At 43.1% G+C, this 20,118-nt stretch overlaps 1 protein-coding gene across 1 annotated transcript in view; it reads left to right on the forward strand.

Annotated features, from left to right (window-relative positions):
• The window catches only part of NUAK1 (NUAK family kinase 1), a 53,015-nt gene extending 35,068 nt beyond the window's left edge, over positions 1 to 17,947 (forward strand). Inside the window, exons 3-7 of the mRNA XM_072870660.1 lie at positions 3,938 to 4,089; positions 5,439 to 5,504; positions 12,497 to 12,616; positions 12,921 to 13,053; positions 14,138 to 17,947. Of these exons, the coding sequence (XP_072726761.1) occupies positions 3,938 to 4,089; positions 5,439 to 5,504; positions 12,497 to 12,616; positions 12,921 to 13,053; positions 14,138 to 15,291 (1,625 nt within the window). The 3' untranslated portion in view covers positions 15,292 to 17,947. The remainder of the gene's footprint in view (positions 1 to 3,937; positions 4,090 to 5,438; positions 5,505 to 12,496; positions 12,617 to 12,920; positions 13,054 to 14,137) is intronic.
• Positions 17,948 to 20,118: the final 2,171 nt, after the last annotated feature.

Consider the following 20,118-nt stretch of genomic DNA (forward strand, 5'->3'; position numbering starts at 1 on the left):
CAGCAGCCCTCCCACCACACCGAGGTCTTGCTGCAGCTCTCTCAGCGTAACGCAGCTTGCAGAGTGGTGGAAATAAACACAGTGGCTCAGAAATGAATGACACACAGCATTTCTCCTGCTGCTGTCTCCTCTAATACGTGGAGCTCATGCCTTGTATCTAAGCAACCCCCATCTCTTGATTTGTGATTGACAGACCATCTCTCCTGCTACCACGTCAGGGTGTTGATACTGACAGTTCTCCACTTATCTTATTTGGCCAGCTGTTTGCAGATATCGATGGTTTGAAATAAGCAAGAGCAGCCCCGCCTTTCTTATATATAACCTCCCTCCTTGACCTTGGTCGGGGTTGAGGAGCAGGCCTTTACGACATGGCCGTCCCATCAGTAGCAAGCTGCAGGGCATTCCTGGGGCGCAGTAGCCTGCCGAAGCTGTGCTTTTCCATCGGCAGTAGCTGCAGCCAGGGTTCAGGCACACTTCTAGGCGGGGGTGAGTTTTGGAATGAATATGCAGTAGGATGGCAGGTAATAAATCATCCACAACGAAAACAAAGAGTGAACCAAGCAGTCCCAGAAGCTATATGGAGGCAATCTGTCCGTCATCAGCCTGCAGGTTATGGTCCAGGTGTTAACAGGGCAGTATATTTATTACCTCATTATTATTTGCAGTAAGTCAATCCAGCCTTTAATTAATGCCCTTCTCTCTTCCCCCAGCCATTGGCCACAATGCTTTCTTGGAGCTTATGTTTATAAAACTACATACTGTGCTCAGAAGGGAAATTCAGAAGTGTCTGTATGAAGCCTGCCTGGCATCCTAACTGCTGCTGTGAAAATTCGTGGTGTACATGGCTGATAGTCTGAGACTTGCCAGAATAACTCCTTGTCAGGTGCCTGATTGTTTTGACCACTAAATTCCTCTTTAAGATTGTGTGTGTGTATAGACATAAATCCTACTGCCTTTCCACTCCCTACTCCTCCAGTGGCAGCTCCCATTTAAGACGTTTTTGTCTGCTGTTCAGTTCCCTCTCTGCAGGAAAGTAGCCGTGCGCCCTCTCATGAGATTCAGCTGATACGATGGAGGTGCTCTAAACTGAAATGATGCAGTTGTAAAAAAATACCTCCCACCTCCCTGGAAAAGATTCTCCATTCAGCTCTGCTCCTTGGTGAAGAGATAAATTGCTGTTCAGTTCTGTAATCGTTCAGCTATGATGATGCTGAGGCGGCCTCTGCAATGTCATCTAAGTCCAAGGGTAGTGTCCTTCTCATAATGCTCTCTCATGAAGAAAAAGATGTTCCAATTTGACCTGAGTGTGCTGGTAAACTGAAACCTGAATACAAGTTACTGGGGGTGCTTCTGTTCTGATTGATTCTAGTGCGGTTTTGTGACAAAAATTCAAAGTTTGGAACAGTGATTTATGCTTTCCTAAATTCAATTGTAAGGTCTTGTCTCAGTTTCCTAGAGGGCATAACAGAGAATTTGAAATGGAAAGTACCTTTAAATGCACGTTCCTCCAAACTGCGTGCTTTCTGCTTAATTTCCATAGAAATGCAGGAAAATACACGTGGATCAGTACTTGTATTAGTATGGCAAATTTTAGTGCAGAAAAATTAGATTTTGAAATTTAAAACTTCAGATAATTTGAGGAAGCTCTCATGACTGAGTGATGAAGGCAAAACTTTAATAAAAACACTGTCTGGAAGAATGCTCCATTGTAGCAGGGCTGTTATTGCTGTCATTGTCATCATCAGCACTGAACACCTGGTAGGGCATCAGCAGTCGGGGGAGCGGGGCGGGAAGAGCCCAGGGCCCCTTGGCCCCCATCTGTGCCCCCCTGGTGAGGCAAACATCCCCCGGAGCTCAGGGTGGTCCTCAGCTGGTGCTGCTTGGAGCGCGCACTCCCGTGAGAGTCCACTGAGATCCGTGGTGCCATGTGGCGACTTCACCTCTATGGGCGTGATATAATAACCCCTAAGTCATTGAATCAGCTGGGGTTTTTTGGGGGGAACGGGAGATTGGGCTTTTTTTGTTTTGTTTTGTTTTGTTTTTTTAAAGCAAATCTCTTAAATAAGAGCACTTTTAGTGATTTGTCTCAGTTTACTGAAACTATTTCTTTTTGCCTTCCTAAACAACCCTGTATCTAACAACCTTTTCCAAGCTTAGAGAAACACGTGTGTGTGTGTGCATTACTGCTTTATCGGTAACACATCACAGCACTTCCCTATATGACACAGGGCATGTTCAGTTTTTCCCAGACAATATCAGTCTGTCATTCTTGGAGAGGATACTGTAAGTATAATCCATCCAGAGACGGCTCTTCCAGTTTCCGAAGTTTATTGCTAATGAGGATGCACATAGGATGTAATCACTGGCAGGAGCCTCTGTTTCAGGGTACAGTGAGGCCAGCAGACAAGCGGCCAATTTTATCTGGCTGTTCACTCTCCCCTTTATCAGAGCTGTTTGGCTGGAGTTCAGGGGTGTTAGAGGGAACTGCAGAGGCTTTGGCTTGTAGAGTTGAGTGACAAGGTGTGAGAGGACATGAGACAAAGCCTAAGAGCAGCAAATATCTGCATGTTGAGAGAGGCAGCTTCAGATTTCACTGCAAAAGCTGAAGCTGGTTTCTTTTTTCTTTTTTTTTTTTAAGAAAAACCACTAAGGACTACTGGCTGAGCTTTGCTAAAGAGATATAGGAAGGCATCATTCCAGTAGGGCTGGTCAAAACTAGCATCCGTTTGTAATAACCCCTATAACCTCATTAATTTGCAGATGCTTTGCTGCCAGCGTGACCTGGCCTCAGCAGGTTGCTGCCACAGATAAAAAGAGAAGGAAAATCACCATGTTTTAATATGAGCAGTGGTTATTTATGGCAGGTGCAGTCAGTTTCCAGTGGGTTGCAGTGGATTTTCGGTATCAGAAGGGAAAAATTATTTAGCAGCCAGGGCATTATGGCAATTCGAGACTATTCACAGCCTGCTTTACTAGATTAAGTGTTTAGTTATCTGCAACCCCCAGTGAAGTCCTTGACAGCAGGTGGCACAGAGTACCCTCAGCCCCAACGAACAGTCGAGTTGTGACGTGTATGAGATAAATGTTCCTTGCACTGCTTACATGGGAGTTGTGCATTGCTGCTGGCCCTGCACAAGTGATAAAGGATGTATCTACAGTATGCAATGGGACATGCGACAGAGGCAGGAGATAAGTAAGCTCGAGGATGGGTTGGGTGCATGAGATGGGGTGCAGAGCCGAACTGACAAGACCTGTACAGCTCCGGAGACATTGCAGCCACTGCTAGCTCAGGGGTTAGGGTTAGGGTTAGGGTGCAACCCTAGGGTTAGGTGCAACCATGCTGTTGCACAGAGTTGGGCTGGAAGAGGACGCATGCATCAGTTGACTTGTTGGATTTTGATGGTAGGTGAAAGCCAACCAACAGTCATTATAAGCCAAATGGCAATTTGGTATCAGCCAGTCATTGAAGACGGGGTTTATTATGCCTTGTATTAACCCTTTCCAAATGATGCGATAGCTCCTGTTTCCTTCTGTCCTCTGGCCTCAAGAGGACTGCCGGTAAGAGGCAGTCCCTGTTGGAGCTGGGGTTAGTATTCACATGTCACTGGCAAAAGTGTCCACCTCACCTCACCTCATTAGGATCAAGTTGACTTTGCCACCCTGTGACCCCATACTATAGAGGCAAAGACCTTCTTTCATGTAGCCGTATGAATGTGAAGATAGCCTCAACTTCCTTCTCTTGGTCTGAAATGTTGTAATCTTCCTCTGGAAAAATTTAGCTTTGGAGCTTGGTTTTTGCAGTGGGGTTGGTAGTACATCTTTCCAGGCTGCAGTGATGATACAGGATGTGTTCACTCTTCCTGAGTCCTCTTTAAAGTGTCAGTTTTCAAATGTATTGAATCAACTGTGGCATTTTTTTTTCTTTTATCCTGTGCAGTGTTTGAAAATAAAGATAAGATTGTGATCATCATGGAGTATGCAAGCAAAGGAGAGTTGTATGATTACATCAGTGAGAGGCGGCGACTGAGTGAAAGAGAGACAAGACACTTCTTTCGACAAATCGTCTCTGCTGTACATTACTGCCACAAGGTGAGCAAAGGATTTGATATTAAAAAATGCTATTTGAAGGCTGAGTAGTGACTTATGTATTTCAAAGCATGTCTAAAGCAACAGCATTCATTATTAAGTATGACAGCATGTGATTATATCAGTACAACAGGAGATCTTAATTAAAAGCGCTACAGTAGTTCACTGCCTGTTTTTAAAGGATGTTTTCCTGTGTTATGGCAGATACCAGCCACTCCCTCACATTAGCCCTACATTGCATTTTTGCCTTGGAAATAATTCTCCTGACATTAAAAAAAATAATTAACATAAACTAGAAAAGGCATCCCATAGAACTTCTACAACATTAATATTAATACATTCCAACAAATTATAGTTTGCAATTTGAATATACAAGTGAACAACTTTAGAATAGGAGATAAAATATATGAAAGAAAAAAGCCAAGAGAAAAGGTATGAGTGTTCATGTATGAGCTTTAGCATGTTTTCATGTTTTCAGTAAATGTTTTCAGTATGTTTTCAGTAAATTCAGTAAATTCAGTAAATGTTTCAGCATGTTTTCAGTAAATTTTCCAGATGTAGCAGGAGCACTAGAAAGATACTTTTGCTAATGACTTTATGTGTCATGGTATCCACTAGAATGACAGTTTAAGCAATTAAACCCAAGGTATCTGACTGGCTGTCATCATGGACCTTTTATCCCTGCTTATGAACCAACTGTGTAGAGCCAAAACTTGCATGATGCTAAAGGCAATGAGCAGCTAACACAATTTTTTATTTGAATTCTTAAACACTTTAATCTCCACTTGAATTCTGATAAATGAGGGTGGTTCTCAAAGTCCTCACTGCACAGCACTGAAAAGCTGCAGCGCCCTTCCCTGTGCAGTTAATTTTTCCCAAATTTCTTTAAAGAAGGCTCTGACCTAAACCCAGCTTGTTCGTTTCCATCCCTAACATTTATGGTCCTTTAGGATTATAACTCCCCCAATTCATGTGGCTGCACACTGGAGGAGCGAGGGCTTTTGTAAGGACTAACGTCATTGACAGATATTGTTTTCTGGTGCCTGGGAAGAATATATTGCTTTCATGCGGTGGGGGCAGGATCCGGGCTGGAATTAAGTTCCGAAAAGACACCCCCCAGCCCCGCCCCTGCTGTTTTAGAGGCTTTGTGGGAGGACAGATTCCAGTCATTCTTCCCTTAACCACACACCAAGTGACTAATACATCGCCTGTCACTAGTCACTGGGCCGTGAGTGTTATGACAGTGAAATCAGCCCTGCAATGTAGATGCAAAGACCACCCTGCCAGCTCACCTTTAATTTTCCCAATATTTTCTCATGTTCTCCCCCCTGTTTTTTTCTTCCTTGTTTCAGAATGGTGTTGTCCACAGGGACCTAAAATTGGAAAACATCCTTCTTGATGACAATTTTAATATTAAGGTAGGATTCTTTTTCTCAGCTTCTCAGAATGGATTTGCATGTTTTGTAACATTTTTATCCAAGGTATTAGAAGAGCCAGTGTTATGGCAACAGCTACTAAGCAACAGCATCTGGCAAGCGGCTCAGGGGTTTGGAGGTTGGGGGAAGAGCACCACTGGTGACAAGTCATACACGCTAAATGCAGCTTTGCATAATTTGGAGGAGAAGGTCCTGTCCTGCTACCCATGGGCCACGATTCCTGAAGTAGCATCTATGTACTGGTAGGAAACAGCAGAGCATTTTGTGCAGTCGGGTTTATTGTACAAATGATATTATTGCTGGCTGCTGATGGGGCTAGGAAAAAAATCTCCTGGTCTACAGGGTTCAAGTGCCTCCTACAGAACACTCTGAATGTCCTTTTGATCATGGCTGGAAAATAAGCAAATAGAGTTTCAAAATAAACCTAGTAAAGCACATGTGCTTCACTAGGAAATGGCCTTGGAACTCCAGACACAAACGTATACTTTGGATAGTGATGTCAGTGATGTCATTTCCATGTCATTTCTCCGCAGTGAAAGCATGGGAATGACCTTTTTTTCCTTCTTTTTTTTTCCTAATAGCTGTAGCGCAAAGATAAATATTGCAGAGATGAGTGTAGTTTCCAGGTGGCTGAACCTGTTTCACTTTCAACTTTGTTCCTCCCTGGGTAGCTGGATGTGAGGGTGGCTGGGTCTGCTCATCTATGGGCAAACAGAGGGAGGGACGACGAAGAGTTTCTGCTGATGCTTGGGCATCCTTGCTTAATTAACAAAGGAATCAAGGAGCTCCCTGTGTAGCGGAGTATCTAAATAGCCTGGATCTTCATTTTGTCTCCACTGAAAGCCATGGGGCTGCACACACTGCCTTCGGCGCTTCACGCTGGAGAGATTGTCTTCATTTTAAGCTGATGTGCAATGGAAATGGAAAGTAACATATGGTAGCTGCCATCTGTGTAACGCTGATGACAGAAGCTAACTTGGATCAACTAGTGGATTAAAGGCACATAAATATGTGGTTTCTAAAAATAGGCTTTTACGGAAGGCCCATCCAATGCAATACTTGGATGTTTTGCTGTTAACATCCAGTGTTAGAGCGAACCTCCCCACTCCTGTTCCTACAAGGACACTGGCTGCAGCAGCCCGAGCTGTTCTCAGCAGTGCTGAAAACAAGAAGTAGCCTTTCTAGGACATTGTATACGAAACAGGCTTCCGCAGGCAGGATGACCTTTCTTTCCGCATTGCTCGCCAAACTATCTTCCCAGCTAATCAGAGAATTCTTGAGAGAAAAGAGGAATTTGGGGAATTTGCTAGCTGCGGTGGCCTGGATCTCTGCACTGTGGTCCTCATATGCAAAACCAATCACTTCCCCAAGCCTCTGGGGAGCTGTGCTTTGTCAGAAGGCTCCGCTCCCTCCCCTCTCCTCTTTATGGGAGTCTAATCGTCCTGCGGGGAGAGCGGGAGGATGGGGCAGCGATGCGTAGTGTTGTGTTCCCCTCCAGACCATGGAGGTGACCCAGGGGCTTCAGAACCACAGAGGCATTTCAGCTGCCATAGTGAGTGGCACTGCTGTGGAAGAAATTTGGGTAGCTGCAACTCCCCGCATCCCTTCCAATCATTTTGACATCTTTTTCTTGAAGGCTTCCCTTTCCTGAACTGAGCTGTGTTTAAGCTGCTGTGTGGGTATTTTGCATATTTCCAGCCTTTCCTCGGTTACTTCTCTGCAAACCGTAAGGCACGCCTCTGAGCGGACAAGGCTGCCTCAGCGTGGGTAGGTGGCTGCAAGCTCCCTTGTTGTCCCCTGGTAACTATTTCTGCAAAGGGTGAAAATGAAGCTAAAAAACAGACCGAGCTTGGGAAGCAGTTGGAATTTCAGACATCTTACTATCAATAGTGTTTGAATTTGAGTTACTTCAAGAGATGACTTTTTGTATTTTCCTTTTTCTCCCCGCTCTCTTTTTTTACACCTCATGACTAAGATCGACTTTGAGTACTTGATGTTGTGCACACTGCCACTATTTCCCTGATGCTGAAGCTTTGAATATGTTACTGTGGTTTCTAAGTTACTTGCACAGAATTTTACTTCCCACTTTTTCTTTGTTTCACTAAACAGTAACCGTTGGCAAGGAGACACATATGGAGCTGTAAATTATTTATTAGGAGTAAATTTATCAGGTCCTCATTCTGAGAGTACTTATATATGGTTTATTCAGGTGGAAAAAGAGAAATATGCAGTTTGGGGTTTGGTATTGACTGATGGCTTCAAATCCTCAGTGGAAGGCATTTCCTAGAAAAGGGGAGTGATAGTCTTATCTGTACTTTCCCAGTATTTATATTTCATTCAGTGGATTACAAAGCACTTATAAAATTGGCAGTTTGATTTTAAGAATGAGAAAATTAAAGGAATCCCTTTGTTCTTGGGTGCAACGTGCAATTAAATACATGTTTCTGAAGAAGCCAGTGGCCTATATATTATGATATACACAACATGTCATAGTAATGTGAAGAAAAAATAAGATATTGTAAAAATAGATCCATGTATAGCAACTTAAGCAATACTTTTAGAACAGGAAATAAAGAGGACAAGTAATCCATTAGAAATTATTGTCCGACCTAAAAGGGCCCCAAGCCATTTTACATGATACTACACTAACTTGGAAACGATTCTTAAATTTTAGCTAATTAAATGAAGGTCATGAAGCAGTGTATGGAGACATAATCAGCTTTTTTTTAAGAGTTACGATAGTGAGTAAAAGTCTCTGGAAATAGAGTCATGTGTTGGAGTACAGCAAGTAGGAAACACCAGTGTCTGAAAGCTGACAAAAAATTACATGTTTTGAAGAGTTCTGCAGGTCCACAGGCCAGAGGTGGAGGGTGATGAGGGGAAGAAAACGATCTGATCTGGCGTATATAATGATGTTTTTCAGGGACTTGGTGTATGCAGTAATATTTCCTGCAAACTATTACTTAAAACCCCTAAATGCAGCAAACACAAGTGAATAAAATGAGTTTTAAACACTTGTGAGACTGAACATGCACACAGATCTATGGGATACAAGGAGTTCATCCAGCCAATTAATCAAACAGTACCTTGCCTTGCTCCCCAGATACACACCCAGCTACCTAGCAGACACCCCGAGTGTGAATGTTTCTCCTGGGAGCTAGCCTGTCTGCGGAGGTCAACAGTGGGGCACGATCCTAGAGCTAAACCTCACCAAGGCACTGCAGCCTCCCAGGGTAGAAAAATGTTATTTGCTTTCTTACCTTGTTCATGGTGCCGTATTCTTTAGAGAAATAATGCAGTGATGAAATTAGGGTTTCTGCAGCATGTACAAGCCTCTCCTTACTCACATTCATGTGCCAGCTGCTAACGGCACAGTTCACCTTAAAATTTACTCCATTCTCCTTTCAGCTGCCCGCACTTACTGCCTTCCACCCTCCAGCTCTGGGTAACTTGGAGCTGCTCCCTCTGCTTGCCCCGGGTTCCCGGGGGAGGGTACAGCTGCTGCTCCCGCCGCACAGTGGCACAGCAGCCTCTTGCTGGCATTTTCATCCCATCGAGAGGATATCGTCGTTCATAATCCTCACACAGCTGGAGGTGGGCAGGGTCAGACAGGCAGCAGGGCTAAGGCAACCCCAAAGCACCAAAAGAGCTGCCCTGAGTTGGTGAGTTAGAAAGCTCTTCGTGGGAAGAGATTCGTGATGGCTTTAGGCATCTGCCTTTGGTGGTCTTCAAAAAAGCATCCTGGTGGTTCCGCCTTCTCTTCATTAGTTTTAAAAGGACTGAGGTTGCTAGTTTTTGGTTCATTGTAGATATGAATTTACTAGAAGAACTAGCAAATTCTGGGGTGAGCGTGTAGCGGCCTCCATTCTCCCATGGCTCCAGCAGTTTGGCCTGATGAAGACCACGTGTCCCCAAGCACTGCAGCTCTCTCTGGTGCCTAAATCCCCAAAACTGCATGCAGGGAGGTGGAGAGAAACTGCTGCCCAGTGCAGCAGCCAGGGAATTAGTGTCTTTTGCAGGTCTATCCAAATACCGCGTTCCTGCCCTGTGGCACAACCTGTCCCCAGGGACACCTCTGTCATGCAGCCTGGCATGATGGAGGGGACCTCCTTGTTCACAGTAGAGCTGTGGCAGCTCCTGGGCTGGGAGTTGCACCTGAAAGAGCTGTTTAGCAGAGGTTGACGTAAACTGTATGATCAACCCCAAAGTGATAGAAGGAGAGAAAAATGCAAGTATAATAGTAACATAATCCTACTAACTGCACTTTCTCTTGGGCCAGTAAGGGGACACCAATCAGACTAACCACTAAAAACCCATGAGGGTTTCATATATACTGAGTAAGTGTATGTAATTGGGATTTACCTTGCTGGAAGTCTCACTCACTGAACATAGGTTTCATTTGCTTTAAGAGACCTAATTATTTCTCTATCTACAGTACAAAGAGATAGATTTTTAAGTGGGATAAAACTGACAGTTTCCATGAGTGCGAACTTCATGGAATTTATAGTCCACACTTAAACAATAAATTACATCTGGTTTATCATAGCTAACAGTAAATATGAAACATACACCTCCTGAAGCGAGGCGAATAAAAGTCCACTTCCCCGCTCCTCCCAATTTAGGAAGTATTTTTGACTTGATGCCTTAGTTCCATTTAAGTGCCAAGAACATGAAGTAATGTTGGCTTCTATTAATCTTGTTTTGGGGGGCATGACAGTTTTAATGGGAAAAGCTGATAAACATCAGTCTGTGAGTATGGGAGTGGACTGTAACATAAATACTCTTTTCCTGAATGGTCAAAATGAAAACATGAATGCCCAAGTCTGAGAGTTTCTTAGTGTGAACAATGGTATGTGTATCCCTATATATATATTCATGCACATCCACATGCATTTTATACATTCCATGGTGTTAAGGGAATGTATTTTCTTAAGGAATCACACTGTGCAGTGTTTGTCCTTGTCTTAGCTGCATCCTGAACTAAAATAAAACTCAATGACCAGCACGAAGTTTTAACACTGAAATGATCCCCTTCTTCCCCTGATTGACAGGGTACACTTCATAAGGCTTAAAACCAACTTCCTGCAAGCCAGGCAGGGTGACTTGATAAGAAAGTGGAATTTAGGGCAATTAAGTGCAATCTGATCCATGAGAATATGTTTGCAGACTGCAATTGTACACCAGCTGTTTTCAATGACATTCCAGCCATACAATGAAGATTTTACAAACCACATTTATTTAAGGACTGAATTTTCTGCTGTGGGGTGATAATACGCTGTTTGGGGGACTGAGTGAATTCAAACTATGAATGGACACGGTGAGATTAATTAATATTAATGAACAGGAATCAGCTGCTCTTTGAGCAGGATATTATGAGTCCAAATTGTCAGTGGAACACCTGCACAAGCAGAACATCAAAATAGGAGAGGGTAAAGTGTGAAATCTCATATTTGCTCTGTGACTTTAAAAATTTTGTGAAAATGATATGTTAAAAAAAAGTTATATTTCTAACATAAAAGTATCTATATCTATATATCTGTATCTATTTATAGACAAAGTGTATATATATGTATTTCTATTTTGGAGTAAAGAAAGAAAATTGGAAACTTCTGTCCATACTTCACCAACTTCGTTCCTTTTGGTCTCAACGGTGACATTTTTAGGTGTAGCTGTAGGAGTTTAGATGGTAGAGACAAAGACTTTATGTCTCCCAAGAGTTCACTAGACATTGTAATTAAGCAGGTGTCAGAGGCACTGATGATACACATATTAGGAAGCCAGGAGTGAATGATGCTGCTGGTAAATCCTTTTCTTTTCCATTCACTTTGCATTTTCTTGAATTTTCTCTTGTGAAAATTCCCAGGTTTTAATTTCTTTCTGGTAGAAAAGACCTGAATAAGGTGAAGAAAACCCAGAGAAAGCTCCTGTCTCTTATAGCTATAATACCTTTTTTATGCCTGTGCTTTATGTCTTTTATGTATGCCTTATGTCGATAGCGGGCAGTAATAGAAGTACTTCTGGGAAACAGAAGCGTTTGGGTTTTAAACAAGATAAAAAATGAGATGTGTTGCTTTGTGCTAGAGAAACAAAGGAAATGCAAAGGTTGTGGGAGTATTTAGCGTTGCTATCCTCAGCCTTTGTTTTGTAAGAACAAGAACAGAGAATTGAAGTAAACAAAATATTTGGACCTGATCTTGCAATTCCTACATGGGCAAAATTCCCAACAGTCTCAAGGGAAATTTTGTTTGTGTTGGGAAAGCCGGATCTGGGCCCATTGTTTCCAGTTAGGAACCAGACTTGTGTTTATTATCTCATGATAGACATCTCATGTGCTGAACAGCTCAGATTCCTCAGCTGGAGTCCCTGAATCTGGAAGAATTACCGAGTGCCTCACTTTCCTCCTCCTTCAAGCATAGCTAAGTTCCAGATGATTTAAAAAATCACTTTCTTCTGTAATGCTTAGTTTCCTGTGACACTCCTGCCTCACTCCTCCTGTTGGATTTTACGGTCTTGGCTTTCAGCTTGCATGTGCGCAATAAGAATGGTACTTTCCGCTTGCTTTCCTTTGGTATTAATGATTATACAAGATGAAGAGCAATCAGTGGACAGCAGGCCCAGTGCCTCCCAGTATGAGATTGTCTTTGCAAACATATGCAGTTCATCCAGGATAAAATTACTGACTGATGGTTGTGCAGTCAGTCAGTGACCCGTCTGTGAATGGGAACCAAAGCATTCTTGTTCCTAATCTGGATGATTTAACCGGGGGACTCTTCTCCTTCTCTGGAGGATCTTTAGAGAGAAAAGTCAAAATATCATAGAATAATGGGTTGGCCAGGGAACTTGAGAGATTATCCACGTTGAGATCCCTGCCCTACAGCAGGGTCAAATATAGCTAAGTCTTTCCTGATAAAGGATTTTCTGCTGCATTAAGATATTGTTAATACTACAGATGCCTTGTGCAATTCTATTTGCAGATTGCTGATTTTGGACTCTCCAACCTTTATCACAAAGACAAGTTTCTGCAGACCTTTTGTGGAAGCCCACTGTATGCTTCTCCTGAAATAGTTAATGGACGACCTTACAGAGGCCCAGAGGTAAGAAGGGTCAGCTTTTCTGTGGTGTTATGGGGATGTCTTTGATGATAATGTTCTTGAGGGTTAGTCTTAATGCGAGTGTTATTGCACATGTGGGTTCGCTTGGGTCTCTCCCGTGTTGTAAGTTCTCAAGCTGCCTTTGTTTGCTTTTGTTTGCTTTGCCTGCGGTTAGCCAGATGTTAGATGCCGGTTTGCCCATCAGTAGGTGCAGCTAGACGTGGTGCTGCTCTTGTGGTGCTAATGGCATGGAGAAGGGTGGGGATCAGCTTTCCTGGGCTTCACACACATTGTCTCTGTATTTCAGGTTGACAGCTGGGCCCTTGGTGTATTGCTTTACACTCTGGTTTATGGAACGATGCCCTTTGATGGCTTTGATCACAAAAATCTCATCAGGCAGATCAGCAGTGGAGAATATCGTGAGCCAACACAGACCTCAGGTATAAAAAAGGAGTGAGGGCAATGTATTGAGCTGACAGGAGTTCAGAATGGAGGGTTTGCCCAGCTCCTTCCCACGTGTTTTGGTGTCATATTAGAACGATGAAGAAAAAAAATATCTTTCCCCTACTGACTTCATCTGCTATCAATTCCCATCTGGGTACAGCATTTACCAAAAGCTCTTTTGAAATCAAAGTTTTATAGCAGATAGATTTTATTGCCTTGGGGAAGCTGTAGCGGGCTCTTTTAACTAGATCTATGACAGTGGAAGGTCTGTTAGCTATTGCAAGTGGAATTGTTCAGACAAGCTGTAAACCGATACAACATACTGGTACAAATCAGTCCTCTTAACTACACTGTGGTATATCACAAGCAGAGAGAAGATGAATGGTCAGAGCGACACAGTCTCTTATACAAGAAGGCAGGCCAAAATCTGAATTAATGTCAATATGTAGGCATTTACTTCTACTTAGAGGATAACACATTAAGCAGTTGCCTGACAGAAGAGCGTCAACTAAGTCCGGGTCATTGATTATAATGACTCCTTCCAGCCTTAAACATCTATGTATATGTTATATTTAAATGAATATTTATCTTGTATAATTTGTTTGCCGTCCCTTTCAATTTTCTGCCTTTTTGCTCTCTTTATGAAAATATAGCTTTAAAATATACAGAAGACTACACTGTTTATGGAAAAAGTAAATACAAAAGTAGTAATGTGTAGATCATTTAAAATATCCCAATTCCCCTTTGTTTTCTTCTAAGTTTTGTAATTATTAGAGTTGATAGGTTGGTGCATTCCTTCAGGAATATGGAACTATTCACTGACTAATACGGTACACATATTAATTTCTTTGATAACCCAGTGTACATTTCCCAGGGTGAATCATATTATTCTGATAAGAAGTAGTACACAAATGCATTTCCTGACATTGACCGATGGCCAAAGCCTTGCCCCCTTTCACTTCTCCTGTTGTAAGAAGCATTATTTTTTCTCATTTGATTGGCTTCACACTTCCATTTTAAACTGACAAAACTAAGAGTGCCCATATTCTAAATATTTTATATTCCATTCTTTGTCCATAGATGCTCGTGGTCTTATCAGATGGATGCTGATGGTGAACCCTGAACGCCGAGCAACCATTGAAGACATTGCCAACCACTGGTGGGTTAACTGGGGCTACAAGAGTAGCGTTTGTGACTGTGATGCCATGAGGGACTCTGAGTCCCCATTGCTGGCAAGGTTCATTGATTGGCATCACCGTTCTACTGGCCTCCAACCAGAGACTGACACCAAAATGAAGTGCCTTTCTAAGCCCAAAGGTCCTGAAGTCACACTAGAGAGACAAAGGTCTCTGAAAAAATCAAAAAAGGAAAATGACATTGCACAGTCCATCCAGGAAGGAGGAACTGAAAATGCATCGAAACCCACCTCCAAGAGACCCAAAGGCATCCTGAAGAAAAGGAGCAACAGTGAACATCGATCTCACAGTGCAGGTTTCATTGAAGGAGTGGTCAGCCCAGTGTTACCCTCTGCTTTTAAGCTGGAGCAAGAGTTGTGCAGGACTGGCGTAGCCATTAAAAGTGTTGTGGAGGGAGAGGTAGCAGGCAAATATGGCACTAAGCAGTCTTCACTAATGCCAAAAAAAGGAATCCTAAAGAAGACTCAGCAGAGGGAGTCCGGCTATTACTCCTCTCCAGAACGAAGCGAATCTTCTGAACTCTTGGGCAATAATGATGAGACAGTAAACAGTGACACTTCTCTGGGGGTCACAGAGCCATCCAGAAATGGGTCTTACAGCCATTCCTGCAGGCGTAAGGGCATCTTGAAACATAACAGCAAGTATTCTACCAGCAGTACTGAATCTGCTTTGATTAGCCCTGACACACCAACGCTGGAGGCCATGGAAGAAGTGGTCCTGCCTGGGGATGCATTACCTCGAAGTTACAGTCGCCCTTCCAGCGTGATTAGTGATGACAGTATTTTGTCCAGTGACTCCTTTGATTTGCTGGATTTGCAAGAGAACAGGCCAAACAGACAGAGGATACGGAGCTGTGTCTCTGCTGAAAATTTCCTCCAGATCCAAGACTTCGAAGGACTTCAGAACCGCCCACGGCCACAGTATCTAAAACGTTATCGCAACCGTCTGGGGGACAGCAGTTTTTCCCTTCTTACAGACATGGATGATGTGACTCAGGTCTACAAGAAAGCCCTAGAGATCTGCAACAAGCTCAACTAGCAGAGGGAAGATGGAAAGGGAGGGAAGGGAGTTTTTCTGTGTACCTTTATGATGGAGTAAGCCAGATCACTGATTTGCTGACAATGGTAGGTTTTGCTTCAAAGGACCTGGCTGTACCTACTTAGCTGAACTCCTAATGAAGTAGCCCCAAAGCCATCTCACACTTCTCTAATTTTGTGTTCTCAAAATATTACCTACCTGGCCAGAGAAAAACCTTTGGTCTTTGTGTATGTGATGAAAGCACATCAGGATCTAGCAGACAAAAGCATCAAGATTTGATGGCTTGAAGTCAAAGCTAGACAGAATTAAAACTGGAAGTGAGGGACACACATTTTGAGAGGTTTGTAATTAACATTAGATTAGCTTTATCAAGAGATGAGCTGAGTTTTTCAAGTCAGATTTGGATGTCTTTTAAAACGAGAGCCTTTATTTCCCCCTGAAGTTATTCATCTGGATACAGTCATTGCACATTGGAAATCTTTGGCTTGCATTATGCAGGAGGCCAGACTAGGTGGTCACCGTGGTCCCTTCCACCAGGGTGACCTGAGAGGTTCTGAACGCGTTCTGGGACAGATAATTTAAGAGACTCACCCCAGAATAACCTCACGAGGTGTATGTGGACAAGCAGTGGAGCAGGCTTGCAGATCTGGCCCCTCCCACAGCCATTGCTCTTCAGTGAGCAGGAGGCCCTAAAATTGTTTCTAACTACCACTCCTACCAGCAAAAACAGTCACAGAAACGATAATGGGAGCTGGAAGGAATGGATGTTATCAGCAGCTAAATGAGCTTTTAAGGCATTTCAACCCATGTGTTCAATTTGTGACTCTTTCAAAATGCCCAGCCAGATGAATGCCCAGACAAAGATGGATCTAACAAAGGGTCTCAAGGGTTAACTGACCCTCCAATCTAGAGTTCAGTCGCTGTCAGCAAATGGTGCCACAGTGCTGTTAGCTTGTAGTATTTGAGGGTGACAGGTAGTTTGCGACCAGAATGTTAGGTAAGGAAAAGGTTGTAGCATGTAGGAAATGGATAGAGGTCAGAAAGTTAGTGGGAAGATGCCTTTCTCCAAATGAAGATGTTTCTAGGTAGGTAGTAATGGAGCAGAAAGAATTGAGCGATGAAATAATAATGGTAGATTTGATAACAGAGTTAGCATAAAAATATGAGCCTCTCTCTATATAGAGTAGCTGGTACTGCATGTGCAATGATACCAGTTTGAAAAAAAACGAGAAGGATATGTGTTTGTGTTCTCAGACATAGCTAAATATCCAGACTGAAGGCTTCAACTCCCATAAAGGTACCACATGGGTCTACTGGATTACCTGAATGTAAGCCTATGTCAGAAAGGCACTGTGTTTGGCAGGCCTGGGCAAACTGGAATCTTAAGGCCCATTTCAGTCTCATTTCCGTGAGCACATAGCCCCTGGCTTTCTTGGAGGTGCACTGGTGCGAATAAGTGGTGGGTTTCAGCCTATGATGTCAGTGATCCACAGCTGCAAAACTTATGTCTACATGCATACCCAGAGCAGAGGAAAATGGGGCAAGCTCTGTTCTCACTCCCACCCTGTAACTGGAATTGAAAGCAGAATTTGGCCCACTGTGTCCAAAATCCTAGAGATCGTGTGGAAACAGAACAGAGTGCCTCTGCGGATTCCCTAGGAATCAGGGATAACCCCATAAATTATTGGCATCTGGGACAGGGAGCTATTTCACTTGCAGATTCCTTATTCAGTGTATCATGGTACTTAAGTCTGCCAGTTCCTCCCAAAAATCAACTGGGCTGCCTAGCATAAAGATGAATGAGCTTGAATTTCCTAAATCAGTTAATGTGCCTCTATGGAGAACCTTTACTTATTGTGAAACACTGGACCAAATTTGGCCCTGGAGTAAACGGCATCAGTACCATGAAATCTATGAGGAGACCTGCTCTCAGGTGGTCAAGTGAAATTTGGCTCACTGTCCATTTGCTCAGGAGGGGCAATTGCAGGTCATTTCTCTATAGAGGTGTACCTCTCTTTATGATACTCAGATGTCCCATCTTCTCACAGGCCCTGCATGTGCCCATCTGAAATCAACACGACATTTTGCTGTGTATTTAGTTAAAAAGTTTGCTGTGGTGCGTTTTAAAACAACTCGACATAATCTCCATGGCCTTTCTGAAACAAGGATGTGCTTTGCAGCCATGGCTTTTAACTCGTGCCCCGGAGCATAAGAGCCAGATCCTCAGCTGGTGTAGATCAGCGCTGTCCCGTTGACATGATGGAGCATCATGTCAGTGGGGTTACACGGATTGACACCTTCCCTGCAGATCTGGTGCTAAACCTTGAATGGATTTATAGAGGTTTCAGGACGAAGGGAAGGGAACTCAGCCGGCTGTGGCAGGGAAGTGAGGAGCACCTCAAACGCTCGTATCTCCCGAGGCTTTTGCCCAGGCCTGCTTCCTTGTGTGCAAATGTGAATGAGTGAGTGACTGCTTGCTGCCAAACTGGAAATGTTATGTAGGGATTTACTGGCATGTTACTGGCATGTTACATGTTTACTGGCATGTTATCATTCCTAGAAGAGAAGAAAAAAAACTTGACTGCACATTGTTATTATTAGTGTTGTGATTTTTATTTAATTTTTTTGTAATACAAAGTTGACTTTTTTATTTGAATTTGTCTTTTTTTTTTATTTATTGGTCTGAAAGCCATTTCAAAGGTATAATAATATATTTGGTGTAATTTAATTGGTGCAACATTATTTTACAGCTCCGGCCAAAATTGTTTGGTGTTATTTTTTGGGTTTTTTTTGTTTTCTTCTCCCAATCCTTGGTTGGTTTGAGCTCTACGAGGCACACAGGGGAAAACGCTGGATAATCACCCAAAGTGTTTGTATTTTTAATCTGATACTGTTTTTTATTAAATAAAATGAAATTAATGTAACTGTGAAGAGTCTCTCTCTCTCCCTTTTCTTTTTCACTGTACATCAGCATAAGCCGAGGCCAAACGGTAATGAACTTGTCATGCAGAAATACAGCAGCATCATAGCACATTGTACCAAGTTGTTTATGCAAGGCTTCTTGGCTCGTTTGTGCATTTGAATATAATGTGGGTGGCCACAGAGACTCCTGTGCTACGAAGCGTTTGGCACTGCAAAACACCCAGAGCTTTCAGCTATAGAAATGTTTGGTGGAGAAGAATAGCTGCCTGGGGTTTCTCTGCTGGAGGTGAATGAGGTTTGTGGGCCAGGTGTGCTGCAGGTGAGATGGAGCAGGCTGGCTGACCAGACACGGCACAACTCATTTGTAGCCCAGAGACAGATGGTCACAGTCCTTTCTCCTCTCTGACAGGGAAAAGGACAGTTTACTAACAATTTTAATGTTCCTGTTGGTATAATTTAGGGGTTGTTTGGGCAAAAAAGACTGGTGGCCATCTGCTGCTGTCAAATGTGGGGTGGTTTCAGTCAGATGGCTTTGAGCAGTCAGCGTAATCGGCTGGTAAGAGGAAAAAAGGGAGTCAGTTTTAATTTTTTGGAGTCCCCTTGATAACCAGAAGGCTTTAGATTGTTTTTCTTGGAAAGCAGGTGGACATCATAAGGGAAACTGGGTGTTAGGTATGCTGTGTGTGCTGGGGACTTGTTAAAATAAAGGAAATGGTTGGCAATGTCCTAATGTTGGCTCTGAGCAAGACACCATTAAACTTCACCCTTGATGCAGCCAGCCAAGATACCTGTGGTGTATACTCTGCTTTTTAAATTACAGGCGGTTTGGATTAGGATCCAAGGTTTGGATATAATGCAAAAAAGACTTTCATTTTTCTAATTCTCTCTCTTGAGCTTTTCAAAGCGAGAAGCCATGGCTGTAGGTGCTAGATTATTCATCATCACCACTTGACAACCAGTGGGAATAAAGGGAAAAAGCCAATGATGCAGAAAGGCAAACAGCCGTTAATACATCACAAAGGGAATTATTAGCTGCTGTATGCTAATTGAGTCAGAAATTGTAAGGTATATATTCAAAGTCAGCACACGTGTTCTTGTATCTGAGGCGAGTAAGGTCTAACTGTGTGGGTGCTGGGTGGTGGAAAATGTAATGCAAGTCTCTTCTGTAATAGCAATTATGAAACTTTTTTTTTAAACACACTAGGAAAAAAGTGAAATTGAGGGCAAACCATTTGTTTTGTTTTAAAAATAATGACTGAAAGAAAGTTCTGGATGGCTGGGTATGGTGCGCGTATGTGGCAAGCACTGAGAAATAATTACCTGCATGTTTGTACAGCTCTGAGAGTGCACACTTCTGGGGCGGGGTGGGGTGGGGAAGTGGGTGTCTAATTTTCCTATTTATTAAAGGAGATAAGTGTACAGTGATATTCCTTAGCTGAAGTTACATACTAAGTCTGTAGCCAGACCTGGTCTTCTTTTATGCTTGCTCCGTGGGGATTCCAGTGTTTCTCAGGAATCGTTGAATTTTTATGGATTGGGCAAGACAGGAGCAAGAAGGAAAGAAAGGAGCCGTGGGAGCTACGCAGTTGAGTGACAAAAGCAGTAGTGGTTTTTTTATACAGCCACAAATAGTCTTGTCAATTACAACCCTTTCTTTACCTCTAAAAGTTGATAATCGCAACTTCTGATTCTGCAAAGCCTGTGCATGTGCGTAACGTGATAATGTCAGGGATCCCTCTCACTTCTGTGGTAGGCTTGCTGAAGTCCAGGGGCCAGCTCATGCGAGCAGCCCTGCCTGATGCTGAGCGACACTTCCATGTATCGGTAGAGCACTCGGAGGCCAGCACAAAAACTTGCAGGAGAGCCTGACGCTGCTCCTCAAAGTTCACCCGCCCCAAGTCACTG

This window comes from Ciconia boyciana, chromosome 1, assembly GCF_034638445.1.
Source record: "Ciconia boyciana chromosome 1, ASM3463844v1, whole genome shotgun sequence".
In the NCBI taxonomy this organism is placed as follows: Eukaryota; Metazoa; Chordata; class Aves; order Ciconiiformes; family Ciconiidae; genus Ciconia; species Ciconia boyciana.